The sequence below is a fragment of the Pseudonaja textilis genome, chromosome 5 (genome assembly GCF_049901715.1).
Source record: "Pseudonaja textilis isolate UNSWEBS1 chromosome 5, rPseTex1.2, whole genome shotgun sequence".
In the NCBI taxonomy this organism is placed as follows: Eukaryota; Metazoa; Chordata; class Lepidosauria; order Squamata; family Elapidae; genus Pseudonaja; species Pseudonaja textilis.
The window spans coordinates 49,204,995-49,226,042 of record NC_141994.1 but is presented as its reverse complement, the minus strand read 5'-3'; the positions used below and the strand labels follow the sequence as shown (position 1 = coordinate 49,226,042).

Genomic DNA, 21,048 nt, shown 5'->3' with positions numbered 1-21,048 from the left:
AAACACATACATGAACTTTGTTTTGTATCACTGTACCACTTTTTGTATCTGAACCCAGTCTTGATAAATTATGGGTTTGTGACAGGGACCCAAAATTATGTGGCTAAATAGCTGGTGCCCCCATCATGATATATGAAAGTTTTATTCTAGTTCTGGAGAGCAGATTTGAACAGTGAAGAATGTGAAGCAGCTTCACTTCTAGTCTTGTTCCTCTTATTGGTTAAAGACACATTTCTCTTTACCTATATTTATATTTGGTCTTGTTTCCAAAACCCCTTTCTGTGTTTCTTAGCCTTTGCTTCTTTTCTATTCCTATTGTGTTCATTTACCCCAACCAATCTCCTTCACTCCCACCATATTCTCTCCTTTTTTAAGAGGCCTCCTTTCCCATGACCTCCTATCTGATCTATTCTGCTGTCTATGAGAAGTTCCAGTAAAGATTTTGCAAGCACATCAGTGCTGCCTCAGCCAACATTCCTTTACATAAATTTTCAATTGTTATTAATGAATATTTCACACCCATCTCAGGAAGAATTATCTGTTAATGAAGCTGGGAGAGCACTGCAGTATTTACAAGAATTAGGAACTGGTGTCTTCCAATTAGATCAAAACTTCAGTAGTGTCCTTTTTGCAGGCCAAGATTCAGTATGGAAGGACCACTTCTTTGTTGTTCCCTTATTCTTCTCCAAATCGATCACAGGAAGACAGACTGCATCCAGGATCTGTTCCATGAAACACACTTCCAAAATTCCATTTTTGACGCTTCCGTTCCAGGGATGCAAGAAGTCCTAGCAAAGGGAGCAGAATCCAACTCTGGCTTTCCTTCTTTTTTCATCAGGATAAACAAAATGTCTATTGTTCCATAACAGTTAGATTATGGACAATGAAAGCAAGTTGGAAGCCCTCCAGAAGAAATATCAAGTTTCTTCTCCAGTTTCCTCTAGGAGAAATTCTCTCCTCAGAGACGTTTTGGGACTTGTAAGGAAGAACTATACTAGTGGGAAACTAAATGGGGTGTGTGTGTTCATTTAGTGCATGTCTCCTCTATAAAGGGCTTATCAAAGTCAAGTACACTATAGCATTGTTATTTAATCATATGCAAAAAGAACAGGAGGTATATCTACTGTGTCCAACAGGACATAGTAGACACAATCTATTGTATCCAAGGGGAGATTTTCTATGTAAACAAATTGCTTCAAATTCCCAAGGTGCCATTAAAGAAGCCTTTTCATTTGCAAGACACCCTTAAAACATGAGTTTTTAATCTCTTCCTGGATAGCAAATCTGCCTCTGCATCAGAAGAGCCAACAAGTGAACTAATGTTTGGCCAAAACCCAGGAGTCTTCTTGACCCAAAAGCCCTTGCTATACAAGCATTTCTAAAGGCTTATGAGAGTTAATTGTTACAGGATGAGCATGAATTAATGGATTGGGGGCATGCCTCTGAAAATTGACCAAGCTGAAGCCAACTCAGAGAGCTTTGCAAAGGCAGCGTACCCACAGGTGAAATTAGACTAGGAGGTGCTGTTTTTTGTTATGGCACCAGGTTTGGGTTCTCTTTGGAGTCCACTCCCACCCAAAGTTTTCAAATCACAATGGTGGTCAGAGGAATATGGGGAAGTTAGGGGTGAGGTAAAAGGAAACAGCAAAGGAGCATGATTAGGTTTAGTCTTGACAAACCAGCACAGACACAAAAGATGTTTTTGCTCAGAAAAATACAATAAAATCATCATGCAGACATAATGCTTAAATCTCTTCTTCTCTAAGTGTGGGTATACTTTGAAATTACTCCAAGTCTGAAAATAGTGGCAGGAAAGGAGTGGATACAAAAGCAAAGAGAAAATATTATTTCCCTGTTATCTCCCCTTTCTACTCCTATCCCCTGCTGAAACAGTCCCAACTTGTGCAAACTTTACCCACAGACTAAGGCTTTCATTGTAGGGCATAAAAAGAGTATGGATCATTTGTGCCCTATAAATGTCCATCCTCTGGAAGATGCTGGGCTATGGTCCCAATACCATTTTTTAAAAATCTCAAATTCTATTCCTTTTCAGAGGGCTATCAGCAAAGCTGAAATCTGTAAAAAAAAGAAATCCTGATCTCTTATATATATTGTTATGCCACAGTAGGGATTCTAGAATGACAGACAGAAGCTGAAGTGAAGCAGTGTAAGTGGAAAAGAGGGTTTGTTTGCACCATTAATCCACCATCATCACTCTTTACCCTGATTCCGAGTCAAAAGGCAAATTATCTCACTGCCTTAGGATTGCAAAAATCTATCTGGGATGGCATTTATATGCCATTTAATAGAGGAAATTAAAGAATTTTTGATTGTTCCATTTCTACAGTAAAAGCTGTCATTCGTGGGGGGGAGGGGGGGAAATCAGGAATATTTTCTTATCCCACTCAAATATGAATAGCAATCTGCATTCTAAGATAGATTTGGACAATCCTATGGCACTGGGATGACCCAGGACTCATATTCTAAATCTACATGAGTCAGTGTTCCTCAGTAACCCAGAAAATCCATCACACATCCTTTGCCACAGTTTAAATATTCTAAAAATGTCCTTCTGGACAACCCTACTTCTGCTTTTCCATCTCCTATTTCCTCCACTGCTTTTTGGGAGTCATAAACTGTGCTTGGTCCTGCTCTTATGTCTATCTAGGATCAGGCAAGCATGGAAGAAATACACAGCCACAGGGAAGATATTCCACTTACTTGGGGATAGGACCATGTGATGTCCTACAGCCCTTGTGTGCTTGCCTACAGCCAACCCATCTTTCATACTGAACAAGAATCCCCCAGTCTGTGATCAATGTGTGACAAAACAGCACACAATACAGAACATGCTGGCATGCAAAACCGCTGTGAAAAATGTCATCAATTTCTTAATAAATTCACTGAGACCAGGATGGATGTTAATATCCTTCCAAATGCATGCCTCCTGGATTATCAAAGAATCCTAATATAGTCTTTTTTATTTAGGATTCATCAAGGTTTTCTCACAGCCCATGTTTTTAGTACTTCCCCTCAAAGTATTCAGGTGTGGGATCCCAGATAGACCTCAAAAAATATATTCCAGACATTTATCCTAGACTACAAAGGATGTACTTTTAGAGTTCATCTTACAGACAGAAAGGACAGCTGGATCCCATATAAGACTCAGCTCCTAGGATTTGTTTTTTTGGAATCCACCACTATTATCTACTTTTACATCACAAAATGTGTTTCTCAGGGTCCTTCATTGGATTCCTCACAAAATATCACAAGAATTATTTTCTGGGATCACAGTTCTCACTTGGTTTCATTATAAATGAATCCCTGAGAGTTAATATAACCCAACAAAAGGCTGGCATTTCCATTTTTGAACTAAGTTTTCTGTCTTCACTCTTTGGGTAAAGAGAAGGGTTCTCTCCTATAGTTGATGAAGCATATTGTCTACCAGAAGTGAGGCTAGAATGAAGGAAAGGTATCTGTCCCTGACCACTCAGGAATAATGGCTCTTCAACTTCTTGACTGTTTTCAGGAAGGAACTTTCCCAAGAAAGGATGTGAATCTCCTTTCCCAGGTATGCTACACTGTTGGGTTCTTGATTTACTTCTCTGTGTCACCCGGCATCACATATTATTCCTACTACTGTCTTTCTGCAAGGAACAACAATTGGGGAGAGGAAATCTTGCAAGATAAAGACAGGCTAGTTTGACTACAAGGCACCCATCCGTCCTCAGTTTGAGTGTGCAAAGTTGGGAAGCATATTTCTTTTCTTGCAATGAAAAGGAAGTGGATCAATTGGGGTCTTGAATCAAGAATTTCCTTGGCTCTTCTCAGAGGGCAATATTACCAACATAAATACTTTGAGAAGAGTTTTCTCCTGTGAAAGTCCTTGCCCAGTGGGGTTAATCATTGAAAACAAATAGCTAATGTATTCCGTGGCTGTAGCACCTTGTGCTTTGTTGGTGTGTTCTGAGATAGGTCAGCACCAGGGGAGAAGGATAATCTACTAGTGATGCATTTTTGTTGCACCTATGATTTTTTTTGCAAGGCAGAGGTGTGAGTAGTGGAAAAAGGATATACCATATCCATTGTCATGGTAAAGTTTATCAAATCAGAGATAAAAGGCTATAAAAATATTTAGAAACATGGAGCCTCTTTTCTTTTCATACAAGAAAAGATCATTTTGATACCATAGAAATCAATGGGATAAGTTAGCCATGATTTAAGTCCCCATTAATTCACCGGGAGCCAAGTGCACCTTATCTAAACTGAATTTTACTCCAATCTCTTTCTAGTAAAATACTTAATAAATTCAATCTTTATAATAAAACAGAGCACCACAGAATGGTTCTCTCTATGAACATGAATGTGTCAGAATGTAGGTATCCACATCCACATTTACTTCTCTGTGCCAACTCCTTAACTAATCAATCTCAACCATAGTGACTGAAGTTCTCATGAGAACTCATTCCTTCACCACTGGTTCTGGACCATTTTTTCCTGTATGTTCACCCAAGAATATAAGGAAATATAGTGGTCAGAACTGGAATACAGCAGCTGCAAAAAAAAATCAACCCTAAGTCATGGAGAAGAGATGATGTCAGCAAGATGGTAGGAAAACGGGCAAACCTGGTCTGCCAACCAATGCAATCAACTGATATCTATGCCTTCCTCCCATCTATATGCAATTTGGATGCTTTGTTGGCAAGTCTGTTATTCTACTATGCATTACCTTATCTAGCTTAACCACTGAATGTTTTCTCAAAGAAATCCACTCTTTTTCTTTTTCCCGGGGCATTTTTCTGTTGCAAGATCATCTCAAGCTGTATCCTCCCAGCCTCTGCAGCATTCTATTATTTTCAATCTTGTTACCACATAGGTCCAATTCTAGCAGTGAGGTGTAATGTTTTCCTCATGGAATGTCATGGATCACAGCCAGTTATTTTCAGGGAAAGAGCCAAAATGGACTCAGTCCTGTAAGGGAGCACGGTATATCCTGGGAAGGAGTTGTGTGCTATTCCCCAAGTCCATATGCTGAGGTTTGTTTGGAGTTAGAACTCCTTGAAATATTAAGAAGGGTTGCAGCTACTGGTCTCCTCTCAAGCTCTTATTTTGGCATCCCCTCTTGGCCAGGGCCAGACTGTATAATTCACTTTCTTGGAAGACAACTGAAATTCTACTCAAATGTGGGGATACTCCTTGAGAACTATTGTTCTCTCCCTTCCTCACAAACAAGGGCATAAAAAATAGAGACTTTGTAATGTATCTGCTTCATCTCACAATTCTTTCCCCAATGAAGGAAAAAATATATCCTGCATCAGCCTACAGTAATTGACAATCCTGAGCATGTGAGGATAGGCAAAGAATGCTTTAGATGTTGTTCTTGCTTTTGCATGCACAAATCTCAACAAAGATTGACAGAATAGAGAGCACAGAAGATCCTGAGTGAAACCTTAATGTGTGTTACATCTTTGACTTGACTTTGGGATCTTTTAAATGTTGCCATAAGTGCACAAGCATCAGTGACTTGAATCCCAATATAGTCTCAAATATATGCACTTGGCCTGCTCCATCATGACTAAATCTGGATTCAACCTGTTCCATGATCAGTGCTAATGCAACTGAGGTAATATTTCAGTGGCCCATCCATGTTGAGAATATGTAGACCTTTTCCAGAGGTCAGGCATGCCCACTCACAGGAGAGTGGGCTGAATGCACATTTGCTAGACAAATGCCCCCCAAACACAAAATTAGGTGACTGAAATGCTACTCCAGCTTTATGTGAACCTCACACAGAAAATTATCTCCCATGCACTAGAGCATTGTTTGAAACAATCCTGGCAAGCACGGGAAAGAAAGGGAAGGATATAGAAGCAGAGTAATCACTCTCCCCTTCACTTTTATCAGGGAATGAGTAAAACCACTTACTTTTTTGGAACAAAATAAAAGTAACCAAAAAGTGATGGTTAGTGTCTTAGTCTATGCCTGATAAGCATCCCTCCCTTCCTGCCTCTGCTACCTACAGGTCCAGTAGCTCCTCTAACAGTCATCCCCTTCTCTTCACCACAGAATACAATGAAAAATCTCCTCCCCACCATCTGAAGGAGTAACAGTGGTCCCTGCAACACAATAGAAACACTTCATTTCACTTAGGGTTTTTTTTTTCCTGTTGAGGGTTTTTTTTGTTGTTGTTGTAAACTTTAAGAAATGGTTTCAGTTTCTTTTGTCAGGTTTTTTTTTCCACAGTCAGGTGGGGGAGGGTGTTAATTTGTTTGTATGGTCGATTTATCTTCCTTTTAATGAGGGAGTCACAACTTTTGTTGAGCAGATACACCTTTCCAATAATCCAAGATATCATGCAGATCTTCATCCTTGGCAAACTGGACTTTCTTTCTCAGGGCATGACCAGCTGCCATATAGACCTCCTCTCGGTGGTGCTTCTTGTAAGGTCGGAAACGCTCCCAGATCTTATGGGTGCTCTCGGAAGAGTACTCTGGGCTGGAGGAATAGCCCGAGAAGTAGTGTCTAGGTGAGAGCTGAGAATATGTAGAGTCCCGCTTGGAACGGGAGAGTGGCTTAAGAAAGGACACCCGTTGGCTTAAAGTGTCACCACTCTCTTCATAGTAGAGGGCTGGAAAGGAGTGCCGGTGTTCACTGCAGTGGTAGGAAGGTTTCACTTCTAAGTGGTGGATGGCACCTGGGGACACAAGGGGAAGACGATCCAAAGGACTGTTGAGTGGACTTCCTTTCTCAATGTACTTGGAATCTGTTTTGCTCAATGGAGGATGATCAGGTACATCAAGACTGAAAACTTTAGCGCTTTTGATGGAGCCACTGGATGAGACACTGCAAGTTTTCCTTGTCACAGCAGCATCAGCACTAAGTTGACGCTGCAGGGGATGGTGAGAACTCTCTTTATATGGTGGAGAGAGAAAACTTGGTCGCTCCAACCCAGCAGAAGAACTGGCTGGTATGGACTGGCATTCAAAAGCCATGTCAGAATCAACACCACCCCCTCCTCCCAAGAAGGAAGCTGAGTCCAGCTTCAGGGCATCAATGCAATTGTTGATTATCTGATTCACTTTGTCTACTTCCTTGGCAATTGTTGAGATTTCAGCTGCTGAACCTTGGCCATTATCCAGTTCATGCAGATCATCATCCCGCTGTGACCTGTCCAGCCCATCCCCACCACCGGTCCTAACCTCAATGTAATTGCCTTTTGTGGTGACCTTGGGAGTTTCCATGCCGGTTTCCATAGATTTGGATGAAGGCAACTTCTCTCCAATCATGGATGGAAGAGAGGACATCCGTGAGACAGGAATGACTGGTGGTTCTCCCAATTTCTGTGATGGGTGTACAATTGAACTGGTATCAATATCTGAACCATAGCGCATCTCCAAAATAGTTTTCTTAACATTGAGAGATTTTTGTTTTTCCTCTTGCATCCTACGCTTCCTCAAGCAATAATAGACAATGCCAAGAATAATAACCATCCCAAAAAGGCAGCCTAATATGGTCATAATATAGTGGGTAGTGGTGGATGTACTGGGTATTGGCTCTTCCCTCCCTTTACTCCTTGTGGCAAATGAGAGGCAAGTGTGGTTATAACGTTTGGAGTTGCGGATTGAAGCAACACAGAAGGTATAATCTGTGTGAGCCTTCAAGTAAGTGAGAGTGACTGATTCCTTCTTTTTCTTTAGAGTCATTACATCAGATATATAGCTGTTATTGTACTGAACCAGAACATACATCTTGCTAAAAGGGAATGGAATGGTCACCACTAAAACAGCTGAGTTGATGGATACATGCTGGAGCTTTATGCTGGGGTTAGAGGAAGAATCAGTGGTGGAAGACGCTGGAGGTTCAACAGAGAGGAAGTCCCCTGGGCTAATGCCTGAGTTTTCAGCGTTGTCATCTGGATCCCTTTGAGGATCTGTTATAAACTGTGTAGGTCTGATCCTGGAGATGGGTGGAAAGGTTCCATCCCCACACATTGACTTGAAAATTGTGATGGCATTGCGGCTGTGGTGTGGCCGAGGCATCAGAAGCGGATAACCAGCAAACTCCCGGGGAGTCTCACACTGAAGGCGATCATAGTTTTTTGTGACATTGTTGAAGGCTACCAACCACATGAGGAAGCCATAGAGGTTGCAATCACAGTTGAAGGGATTCCCAGCTAGTTCACATACCATCAGGTTGTTCAAGCTGGTGAAGGTGCTTCCATCTAGCCGGCTGAGACGATTGGAAGATAGATCAATACTGATGAGGCTAGGGCATTCCATGAAAGCATTGGGGGTAACCACCTCAATCAGATTGTGTTGCACAAAAAGGAACTGAAGCCGGCCCATGCCACGCAGCATGCCCTCAGTCAGATTGCTGAGCTTATTGTAGCCCAGCTGCAGCACCTGCAAATTTGTCTGGCCCATGAAAGCTCCATCCTCAATGTAGGAAATTTCATTTTTTGTCAGATTCAGGTCTGTCAAATTACCAAAGCGGTTCAGAGAGGAGTAGAGCACCACCTTAAGTTTGTTCTCATTCAGCCTCAGGTCATGCACAGTGCTGTTGATATGCTGGGGAATAGTTTCATAGGGTGGTTGATTCTGACTGCAGATAGCAAGCCACACATAGCCTTTGTCTCCTTCAATCAGCCAGCAGTCACAGTGGACTATCCCAGGAGCAAAAATAAGGAGCAGGGTGGCCACCCAGAATCCCAGACGGAGCATGATGGGCTTCCAGTCCCCCTGTAGGCAAAAAGGAGGAAACTCACAGCCAAAATTAAGAGAGAGAAAAATCAAAACAGCAAAAATGCCCTTGATGTTTAACAACTGAAGGGCATGAATACCCCAGTTCTGTTTGATGCCACTATCATCTTATGGGCCTAGTTTCATAGACAGATGTCAACGAAACGGAATTGGCTGTTGAGGTCAATCAGGATAAATGCTGAACTCCAAGAGGGAAAATATATTTGTGTGTGAGTATATTCTCAAAGCCAAACAAAAGCCAAATATTCAACAACAAATCTTCTTTGTCTGATTCCTCTATACCCTCCTTTCAAAAACAGCATGATGTGATTAAATGTTCAAGGCAGGGCTGCCCTGGTGTCAGGAACGTTTCTAGCTGGATGCAGCTGCTTCTTCCGCTTTCTCTCACAGTCCTCTTCAAAGTGCTTCAGAACTTCACATCAAATTTGTTAAAAAGAAAGTAAAGAGAGGAGTGGAAAGTAGGGAGGGAAAGGGAGGGAGGGAGAGAGAAAGAGTAAGGGCAAGAAAAAGGGAGAAGGAAAGAGATAGATCCATCTGTCGCTGAAATCTGGAAAGGAAACACACAAGAAATAAGGGTTATCAATTAAAGGGAAAGCTTTGAAACATCAAAAAAGGCATCTAGATTTCTTAGTCCCACAAGGATAAGGAGAAGCGGAGTGGAAAGCAATGAAGGCAGAAAAGGGGGTGAATGGAATAAATATTGTCTACTATGTTAGTACATTTTAGCAAAAGGAATCCTGGTAACCTAACTTGTAACCTAACTGTGTGTACCATCGATAGCCAGGCTGTTCTCCAGTTCTATGGTCTAAAGGAGAGGCATTTAGAGAGAACATGGACTATGGAAATATGTGAGAAGGAAAAAAAAAGGATCTAAAATTATATTTTGAGTGCTTAATTTGTCCACTTCCTCCAACAAGGATTTTCAGCTGTTCCTGAAAAGAAACATCTCTGCTGCCTCATCTCTCAGTTGTGTATTTGTGCACACACACTCACAAACACACAAAATATATAAATCAGGCTCCTATCTAAATATTTTCTTCTTTGACGCACACAGATAAACAATTTATTTGTTGTACAACTGCTCTGTTTCTAACTGGTGTGTATGTGTGTGTAGGGGGTGCTGGGGGGGGGAGATGTTTCTTGCTAGTGTGGACTATAGAGAAGCAGGACCTTAATTGGTAGAGAGGAACATATAGCTGTGATGGTCACAGCACACTGAGGCCCAGAGTAGATGTGTTAACACAGACAATTAGTTATCCTTCAGGCTAACCTTCCCCTTCAAAGGAAAGACTAACACTGTCATTAATGAGTGAATGCTTTATCCATGTGAACTACGGAAGTGTTTCCGCACTCATTAGCTTCGGGCTGTGTGTACTTTCATACTTGTATGTACTTTCATACTTTAGTGATAATCAACTCACAGCAGTGTAGAATGTTGGTGCTAAATTTGACATATGGAAGGCCTGAATATTTTTTTTAAATCAAACAAACAGACAAGATTCTACAAGGTGCAGAAACAAATTGGAATTTATATAGATCAGAAATGATCCATGACGTTTGCAAGATATAGAATGGGAGATGGTGTGGATAGAACCCTGATATCCACCAATTGGAACATGTGGAAAATGATGAACTGTAAAGATATATAGGAATTTGTTTTTAATGGAGAAACTGAAGCTCCTAACATATTTTTCTTCACCAAAAAAAAATATTTATTTATTTTACCTTTCTTATTTATTTTACCTTTCTTGATTTCAATTGCCCTGTTTTGTGAAGTTATTATGGAGAAAACATTTGGCTAATGTAACAAATTCCTGAGTCAGAGTTCCTTGCTGGGGTATTACATATCCCCATAAACTATCCAGAAAACTCAATATATCTGCTTCCGTCTCTGATATAAACACAGCATAGTAAGAATAGGGAGAGAAATGCATGATTTGAGCAGGATTCAGTCACTGCTTTTGCTGCTTTGCTATTCCATGTTTTTCATATCACAGAACAAGTTCATTTGGCGAAGATTTCTCTTTCCATCATTATGAAGCACACATAGATGCCATTATATTTTGTCTATAACTTCATACCTGGCCTGTAACAAAAATGCTATCAACAACAACAACAACAAAAAACAATTCTAGGGGAGGATGTGTCTTCTCTGTTTTTTTCACTTTGTAATATTTTTCAAAGAAAATTCAGCTGCCATGTCTTTAAAAGTCAACATTGTTTGATTATTAATTTGTTGACTGCTCTATCATGGATACAGGTAAATCCTCGGCTTACAACCACAATTAAGGCCAAAATTTATGTTGCTAAGCGAGACATTTGTTAAGTGAGCTTTCCCCCATTTTACAAGCTTTCTTGCCATGGTTCAGTGAATCACTGTGGTTGTTAAGTAAATAACATGGTTACTAAGTAAATATAGATTCCCCATTGACTTTACTTGTCAGACGATCATAAAAGGTTATGATATAACCCTGGGACACTGCAATTGTCATAAATATAGTCAGATGACAAGCATATGAATTTTGATCACATGACTATGAGGATGCTGCAATGGTCATAAGTGTAAAAAATGGTCATAAGTAACTTTTTTCAGTGCTGCTGCAACTTTCAGTGCTGCTGCAAATTTGAACAGTCACTAAATGAACTGTTGTAAGTCAAGAATTACCTGTACTTCTTCAAATACCCTTATGAGCTTTCAGAAATTTCCATTTCCCGCCCCCCCTTCCAGGTCAAGAACCAATGCTGGATCTACCGTGTTCCAGTCTGGAATTTTAACTGGTTTCAGTCAAAACTTTCAGCAATTCTGCTCCTTCTTCACATTTTTAAAAATCTCCTTAGTGCTTGAATTCTCATTCCATTCTTTTTGACCTTCCCAAAGAGTCTGAATGGTCATTAGGCTTGCCTCCCATTAAAAACACACATACACAAACACAGACACACAAAAGCTGTTTTTTTTTAATCGTAATCTTTTCAAATTGGATTAAATAACTAAGAAGCATATTCTTCCATTATAGACAGTGGACATGTGGTATTACCCACTGTCTCAACAGAAGCATTCTGCTGCATGAGAGGGAAGATAAATGCCCCTTTTAAGAAAGTGTATTCTTCAACTGTTTTTTAAGTATTTGTATTTACAAAAACGTACTGTCCAGCCAGTGTATGGAAATTGGATAGTTAGTTAGCAATTGTGAGCTGTCCCCTTAAGGGAATGCATCATGGTAAATGTAGTTAAGGTATCCTGGGAAATGTAGTCCATATCACGTGACCACATCTGTAATCCTGATTGGTCACTAAATTGACCCTCGATGGGTTGGAGGAGGTTTCCTCACTCTTGGCTGAATTCACGGACTCGTGGTAACTGTTCTACTTCTATCCCTACGAGATGAGAGGAAAAGGATAGGAGATAACCATTTTTTTACTGTTCTGTATTCTGTACAGTGGTAGATTTTGTCTTCTGTACAGATGCAGATAGATAAACTCAACAAAATATCCATACAAAGTTTTTATTATTGGTTCATCAGGTATCCTCATAACTCACATTTGTGATGAAGTTCTTCTTTAATGACCAATCCTTTGCATATCTGTCTTGTAGCGGTAGAAGTAGAACAGTTACCACAAGTCCGTGAATTCAGCCAAGAGTGAGGAAACCTCCTCCAACCCATCAAGGGTCAATTTAGTGACCAATCAGGATTACAGATGTGGTCACGTGATATGGACTACATTTCCCAGGATACCTTAACTACATTTACCATGATGCATTCCCTTAAGGGGACAGCTCACAATTGCTAACTAACTATCCAATTCCCATACACTGGCTGGACAGCACAGAAAATAAATTTTGGAAAATATTCTACTTGCTTAGTTAAAGGCACCTTTTAATTGATTACATTTTAAAAACAATTCACTGATCACAAAATTTTTCATAAGATCTAGGATTATTGGATCAGACTTAAAGAGTCTTAAAATGCATGAAGTTGTGATTATAAATACAGGGGAGGCCTAGCAGCCTTGAGGATAAATTGGTAAACATCAGTAAAAGTCACGATCTGATGCAGGTCTTGTGAATATGAATAAATGAACAACGAAATGATAGAAATGATATGAAAAGTGAAATTTCCCCAAATTTCTTTATAAATGATACAAAAAGTGGAAATCCCCCAAATTTCTGTATTGATATGGGGAAGCCATTAACTTGCTTATAAGCATCAGGTGTTAAAGGGAATCAACAAGGTTTGCTGAAGAAACTAACACATTTAGTGCAATAAAGTGGATTTGTGCCATCGGTGGGGTGAATAGGCTTAAACATGGCAAATATGGAATAATGTACATTAGATGTGTCTGTGTCTGTGTGTATACGTACATGTGAACACATGTTTTTGAGCCAGCCTTGACTCCTGATGACTGCGCGAGCAAGTTACTGCAATTTTGTGGACAAGATTTTAGAAGTGGTTTTCCACTGCCTCCTTCCTAGGATGCAGAAAGATTGACTGGCCCAAGTTCACCCTGGTTTGCCAAGATGGGACTAGAATTCATAATCTAGCTTTCTGCCTTAATCATTGCACTAAACTAATGCTGCCTCTCTCCCTCATTCTCTTTCTGGTCTCAATTGGTTATTACTTCAAAAAAAGGAAAGAAATCCTGGAATTTTAGATGTGCAATGCACATGTCAACCCAGTATTTAAGTGAAAAGAAAAGCAAATTTAGTGCTATGTATCATTAGGAAGAAAAATTTAAATATAATAATAATGTTTTCATATGAATTTAACATATAATTATATTTAGAATATGGTACACAATTCTGAATACCATTCTTTAAGAAGGATATTGTTAAGTTTGGAAAAAAAGTGCAAAATACCCCATTGAAAATAATTAAGGGGCTACCAAATATTTATGCTAGAACTACTCTGCCATGAATATGTGGGAAAGATACAGATGGAAAATGAGATCAGACAGATGTTTTTTCTTTCTCTCTCAAAGAGCTATGAACCACTGAAAATTCAAGCAAAAGTATTCAAAACTAATAAAAGGAAAAGATAAACTCTACAAAGGCTTCCATAAAAAATTTCTTTATTGGATTGTAATAGGCATCCTCAAGGTATAACTCACAGTTATATTGAGATTCAACTAATGTCCAATCTTTGCATAGTCGTCTTCATAGTTTGAAAATATGGTTATCTTCATCCCATAATGATACAACAAGGGGAAAGACATCAGCACAATGCTGGTGTCCAAGCAAGAATAAAGGAAACTCCCCCAACCCAACCAAGGGTTAATTCAGTGACCAATCAGGATTACAGATGTGACCACATGATATGAACTACATCTCCCATGAGGCATTAACTACATTTACCATGAGGAATTCTCTTAAGGGGACAGTTCCCAATTCCTAATTAACTATATACTGTCTGAACAGCACAGATTGTTCTATACAGTGCATTTTGAAACAATGGGATTCACTGCTACCAAAGATCTGATTAGCCAACTGTTTAAATTTAATGGTGAGTATCAAAGGCTTGATGAGTGTATAACACCTTCAGGTTCATAAGTACCAAACTACTTGCTAGGAACAACTGGAAGAGTGCCTTACCCTCTTGCCTTGTTTATGAGCTTTTTGGATGCTTTGGGTTGCCATTATGTGACTCAGAATGTTGACCTTGCTTTGTCTTTGTGTTGATCCTGCTGAATTTTTCTGCTATTCTTATTTAACTAGCTAGTCTAAGTCTTTGTTCTTCAGAAGTCATGACGATTCATGAATCAAAACAAATATGATGGCTTCCAGGTAAGGGTGGATGGTGAGTTAGGCATCCCTGTGAACAGCTCCACAACCAGGGACAGCACCTGGCCTGGAACCAGTTGATGAAAATGTCTGCAGAGATAAGAAAAGAATTTTGAGATTGCTCTTCTTGGAAGACCTTCTTGCAAGGAGATCATGGGAGCTGAGACACTTTTGGTCAATTTTCAGCTGAACAGATTGGGAACTGAGGGATTTATAACATGTCCTTAGTTGCTGTGGACCTTAATTGGACATTTGATAGCAAAACCCTCACTTTCTTAAACATCTTTGGACTTAATTACTTTAGGAGGTATACAGTATTCCAAATGGTAGTGATGATCAAAGACTGAATACCTTCTTATTGAAATTAAGAAGAGGGGGAAATGCTATTTAAAGCCTTTAATTTAAAAGCAAAAGGTTTAACAAGTTTGTGACCCAATAAAGTTTTAAATAGATTATGAATACAGTGATTTAAAAAAAAACACATTTTTTCTGACAAAGTGCCTTTAAAAATAGCAAAATTAATTAGACTAACAGACTGGACTTTTGCAGGAATGCTGATTGTTTAAGAACAGTAGTTAATTAGTGGATTTTATGAAACAAAAAGATAAAGATAACATGAGCTAAACTGTGAGACCATAACTATGGAGAGCTAATTGGAACTAAAGTGCTAAAGATAGAATGAAGCAAACAGGAGGAAAAAACTCCAGAAGCCTACCTCTCATCAAAGTAATCAACGTATGTCCATTTTCTCACAATGGTCACTACAAGAACAATTACAAATGAGAGTATTTCACCAGATTTATTACAAAAATGTTTGAAGGGTTTGCAAAAGATGACTGAATGACTAAAAGGAAATAGAAATAGGATTTGCAGGAATAAAAAAGAGATGAAATAAGTTAATCATCTGTAAGACAACTGATTGGAGATTTAAAGCAATGTACTGACAAAGTGGAAGTTTTGGAAAGCAAGGCAGAAGTTATAAATGGAGAGATGGAGAAAGACTTGAACAATTTAATCTTATTGGAATGGAGAAAAAAGAATTTTCTTAAGCTTTAAAGCAATTCTGCACAACATGAAGAAGATATCAGATCAGAAAATATTATAAAATCTCTAATTTCATGGATTTGGAGGAGGATGACACTGACACAGAGATAGATAATGTATGTAGGATTAATACACATTTTTCAAATTTAAGAAATTGTCCAGGCACTTTGTCAGAAAGAAGACATCATGTAATTATAATACTAGATAGATAATACAGATGTAATTGTATTCAGGGAAAATTTAAATGAAATACTACACATAGTATTTTTTTTCCTAACAGACAAAATTAAACAGAAGAAAATTACATTTAGATGGGTTAAGTTAAAAAGGATGATTTTTACTATTAAAAAACAGAGATTTAGATTGAAAAATTAAAAAAGAATTGACATGTTAAAGAATATATTTGTTTATAATACACAGTTGGAAGAAATATGTGGTTAAAAGGGTTGAAATAAATACATTGTGTTATCTTCTTAAACAGAATTTTTATAAAGTAATGCATTGTTGGTATGTGACACGAAAGAAATTATCTAGAATGTATAAAGATGCTTCAAATGTATACTGGAAATGTGAACAATACAAAGGGACACTTTATCATGTTTGGCGGACATTTAAAAAGTTTAAAAATGGAATTAAAAACAGTTTCATATACTGTAGAGGATTTTAAAGATCAATATTCAGAACTTATCCTTTTAGACTAATGGATAAACAGTTAGAAATTATTTCAATAAATGATTACTGTAACAACATTGTTACATGCACAGAGATGGAAAGATTCAACACTGCCCATATTAAAGTTGGAGGAATGATTGGTAACACTGAGAGATATTGCCGAGATGGATGATTTATCTTCTTTGATTAGACATAAAACACTACTTGCATTAATTGACTGGAAATATCTTATGGACTTTTTGCCTAAAAGTTAAAAAAAATGAACTTGTGATTTATGACTTTGATGACTAGACTGGATAGAATATAAAAGGAAAAATATTATGATGAATTTTAGAGGGAAAGGTTAAAATATAATTGTACTTATATAATTGCTGTGAGGATATCAGAAGCCATTCCATTACAGAAATAATTGGTCATGTTTTTGGATTACTTCTGGCCTGGATGAGATGGGGATAGTTCATCCATCCTTGCCCTACTTGATCTCTTGGTGACTTTTGATACCATCAACCAAGATATACTTCTGGATCGGCTCAGAGGATGGGGGTGGGTGGCATGGCTCTGTGTTGGTTTCCCCTTTCCTTTGGCAATTATAGCAATTGCGTTTAGACTTATATACCACTTCATAGTACTCCACAGCCCTCTCTAAGCAGTTTACAGAGTCAGCATACTGCTCCCACCAATCTGAGTCTCATTTTATGAAGCTTAGAAGAATGGAAGGCTGAGTCAACTTTGAGCCACTCACAATCAAACTGCTAGCAGTTGGCAGAATTAGCCTGCAATTCTACATTCTAACTGTGCCATGACCACAGCTCTTATTCCAGTTGATGATAATTGGGGAGGAGAGGTCCACTCTTTACTGTATAGGTGCCACAGAGTTCAGTGTTCTTTCCTCTCTCCTCTCCTTTTTAACATCTACATGAGGCCACTAAGCGAGTTGATTCAACTCCATGGGATGAGGTTTCATCAGTGTGCTGATTTCAGGTATCAACAATTATGTGATGCTGTCTGATGTCTGGATGCCATGAGGATCTGGATGGGAAACAACAGGCTTCAGTTAAGCTCTGGCGTGATGGAATTGCTCTGGATTTTGGGACTACTGGGTTCAGGGCTGTGGAATCTTTGGTGCTAAATGGAGCTGCACTGTCCCAGACAGACGCCCAGCCCAATCTGAGGATCCTCCTAGACTCATGGCTCCTGCTCAATGAGAAGGATATAGTTATTTGGATTTCTCATTTACAATTATCAGAAAGACTCAAAATGGACAAAAAAAGATGTACAGTAAGACAGAATTTGAAATATACAGTAATTATGCACTGAAGATGAACATGTAATTGGTAAAAAGTACACACTTTTGTTGAAATATGAAAAGTGGGCTAAGAATTTTGATTACAATATACAGATTGACAAATGGGAAACTGTGATTAAAAAGTTTGTCAAATTATGATCTGAAAGATGATTTTTATAAAATGATGCATTGTGGATGTATGATGTCAGAGAAATTATCTAGAATAAATACAAGCGCTCTGAATGCATGTTGAAAATGTGAACATGAAGGAACATTTTATCATGCTTAAAAAAGAAATTATCTTGTTTAAAAAATGACAATATAGATCATATAAATAAGAGTATTATAACTTTAAAGAGAGAGGATAAAATATAATTGCACTTATAACTGTTTTGAGGAATATCAAAGTCACTTCTTTGTACCTTTTTTCTTGTTTTCTTTAAAAAAATTTCTTTTTTCATCCTTATTTTGTATTAGTTTTTAATCTTCTCTTTCAAAAGTGTCAATAAAAAATCATATAAAAATGATATGAGGGCATTTATCACAATTTTGTTTCTGGAATAAGTCCATTCTTTATTGTTTCCCCTGGGTTTCCATGGACATCTCTATTGCTGCTAATTGTTAGAGATAAAAAAATGTATTGCATCATCAACAATGTGTGAGCAGCAGAATCCACAAAGTAAGGATGCCCAAGGGTACAATCAAGTTACTCTCTAAAGTGTTTATAGTAGGCCTGTGTATTTGATTGAGAGTCACATGATCCAGGATAATAATACAGTGCTGGCAGATTTTCTAAGGAACCATTTGAATGATGCCTAGAGGGAATGTCATTTAAAATATTCCAGAGAGACTGCAAAAATGAATGAACATAAACAGAAAAGGGACAATATTGTTTCAATCAAGTACATGCACAACACAATGTTAATAATGCTGGTTTTCCCTTGTTCATACCACACTGTGAAATACTGCTGCAATTTGTAAAATGTATATGCAACATATTAATACAGAGATGTACATCCCATTTATGAGCGGATGCCCTCAAAGAATTTTGCCTAATGTATTTTATTTAAAATTGGTTAATGTTCTTAATTTTAAAAGAAAAGGTAGATTCAGGTATAAAATTTAGGAACAGGAGAAGATGTAATGAACATTAGGCTGGAAAATAATGAGATTTAGAATACTGTTTCACTAGATCTTATCTAGTACAAATGCAGTTCTGATTTTTACTGATTATAGGAATGTACCACTAATCTATATTAGAGGAAATTTTAAGAATAAAATGAAGGTATTCATTAATAGCAACCTTATTACATTTATCAGAATTCCTTTGCCTTCATTTATTTCATAGAAACTTGTCCTAAACATCTCATAAACAAATAAATAACCCCAGTATAATTGTTTGAAGGGTAAAAATAGGGCAATGAAAAAAGGGCAGAAAAAAGAAGAATGCAAACCTTTCAGGAATTTGACTTAATCTGTGCACAGAGAGATCTGAGCTGATCTGGGCTGTTAAAATTTCTAGGGCAGCTGGATTAAAGGATCACAGATCAAGCTGGAGAAAAAGGCAGTTGAATATTCAATAACCAGGAACAGAGTTGAGAAGAGGAGGAAGAGGAGGAGGAGGAAGAGGAGGAGGAGGAGGGAGTAGAAGAAAACTGCAACAGCAAAAGGCAAAATGACAGCATTCTGTCAACTTGCAATGGAAATGGAAATACACATTTGGATAGACTTTGCATATGTTAATTTAGGGGCAGATATTCAAAATTGAAATAATTACTTTAATTTCAACAGGCATGTATTACAATTTAACCTCATGGAAAAGGTTATGGCGAGATATCCTCTGTTCTTTATTAACCTGCCCTCCCAGTGCTTGCTGTTGATGGGCAACTAGTGAACGTTAAGCTGGATCTGGATGGGACAATCTTTTAGACAGAAGGATAGTGAAGATTTATCATAGCTCATAGTGGTCTGCAAAATGGTTTGAAGTCATGTGATTTAATGTCAGAGTATATTCATGAACTGGAATAGAGCTTGGTAACAAGGTCAGCCAATGAATAGCATAGCAACTAAATCAGCCAATGAAAGTTTGGAAATTGAAAGTAGAAGTAGCCTAGGCTGGAAACTGAAACTAAAAGTAGCTTAGGTGTGGCTCTAATATTAAGCTCTGAAACTCTGCAGCTGTGTTAAGCTCTGCAGCTATGTTTGAGCTCTGAGGCTGTCTACTGAAGATGAAACTAACTTGCTTGCTTGCTGAAGACTGGAGCTCTGCTCTGAACTTGCAACATGTTTCTGTTTGCTCCATGTTGGAGAAATCTACAACTGGTTTGTAAAATCTACTTATGTTTATAAAGATGTTAAATAAAGCATCAGCCATCTGTGTTTATTTTTCTGGTGCTGAATTATCACTGCAAAACTCTCAATATTTAATTGTCTGATTGATGCTGAAGGATATGGAGGAGCTGGACCCAAACAGTACTCATTAGGTAGAGACAGAATAACTATAAGAAATGATAGATCTATTAAACAAATAATTGCAGAATTCTAAGAATAAAAACATTTAAAAACCTTACTGGCTTTCTAAATTTATTGATTTGTCTGTGTAATCCATCTCTCAAGTAACATTCGTTTTCATTTTCATTTGGTTTTCGGTTTCTTTTTTCACTCCTTTCTTTGTTACATTTGCAGCTGTTATTTGTGAACCTTTGATTCATCATGTACCTTGTCCAAGTTCATAACCTTTCAAGCTGATCTACATTCCAAAAAATAAAATACTCTGGAAGTCTCTTTCTCATTAAAAATATTCATTTTATCTCCATGTTGTTTTTGTTTTCATTAATGACTAATGTTGTATTGGAACTTTATGCAATTTTCCCCTTTATAGTTTGCTTCTCAATACATATTTCATAGTATACCTTGACAATTGCTAACCCTCTTTCCTGCGCATCACAGTTAAGAGTTAGCCAAATTTCTCAGATCTATTCTATAGCTTAGGAATGTAGTTGTCTGTATTTTGAGATATATGCTGGAAAGATTCCTGAATATTTTATAGCTGGGTATGGAAACTTAGTATTTTTTAAAGGTACATTTTTTCCTGTAATCAGATAGGGGAAAATACAGTTTTATTTTCACTAGAGCAGCAATGATTTCCATGCCCCAAACTGCATATTAAATTATATTCCATGTCTAGCATCCTTGCACAAAAGCAATTTGGGTTAAAATTACCCAAGAAGGTGCTAGGCTGCAAAAATGGTACCTGAGGTTCCTTATTATAAATCTTAGCTGTAGGAATTTTACTAATGAATGAAATACGTAGGTGGCAAATCCAATGTATTCATACAATTGTTCCCCTCAACAGTTCCATTTAGAACTTTGGGTACAGCCTTGTTTCTGTCATTCAACATATTTATTTGGTCCCTGAACTGGCTGATTGTTTGAGGGGGTGACTGAATACAACTTTCAATCTATTTTGTCAGGCATGTGATTAATATTCCAGTTTCAAACAATAAAGATAT

The 21,048-nt window shown here is 38.0% G+C and overlaps 1 protein-coding gene across 1 annotated transcript in view; it reads right to left on the bottom strand.

Moving 5' to 3' along the window:
* Window positions 1-5,879: 5,879 nt before the first annotated feature.
* Window positions 5,880-21,048, bottom strand: part of ELFN2 (extracellular leucine rich repeat and fibronectin type III domain containing 2) — a 147,081-nt gene continuing 131,912 nt past the window's right edge. The window contains exon 3 of the mRNA XM_026700766.2: window positions 5,880-9,306. Within this exon, the coding sequence (XP_026556551.1) occupies window positions 6,306-8,720 (2,415 nt within the window). The 5' untranslated portion in view covers window positions 8,721-9,306 and the 3' untranslated portion in view covers window positions 5,880-6,305. The remainder of the gene's footprint in view (window positions 9,307-21,048) is intronic.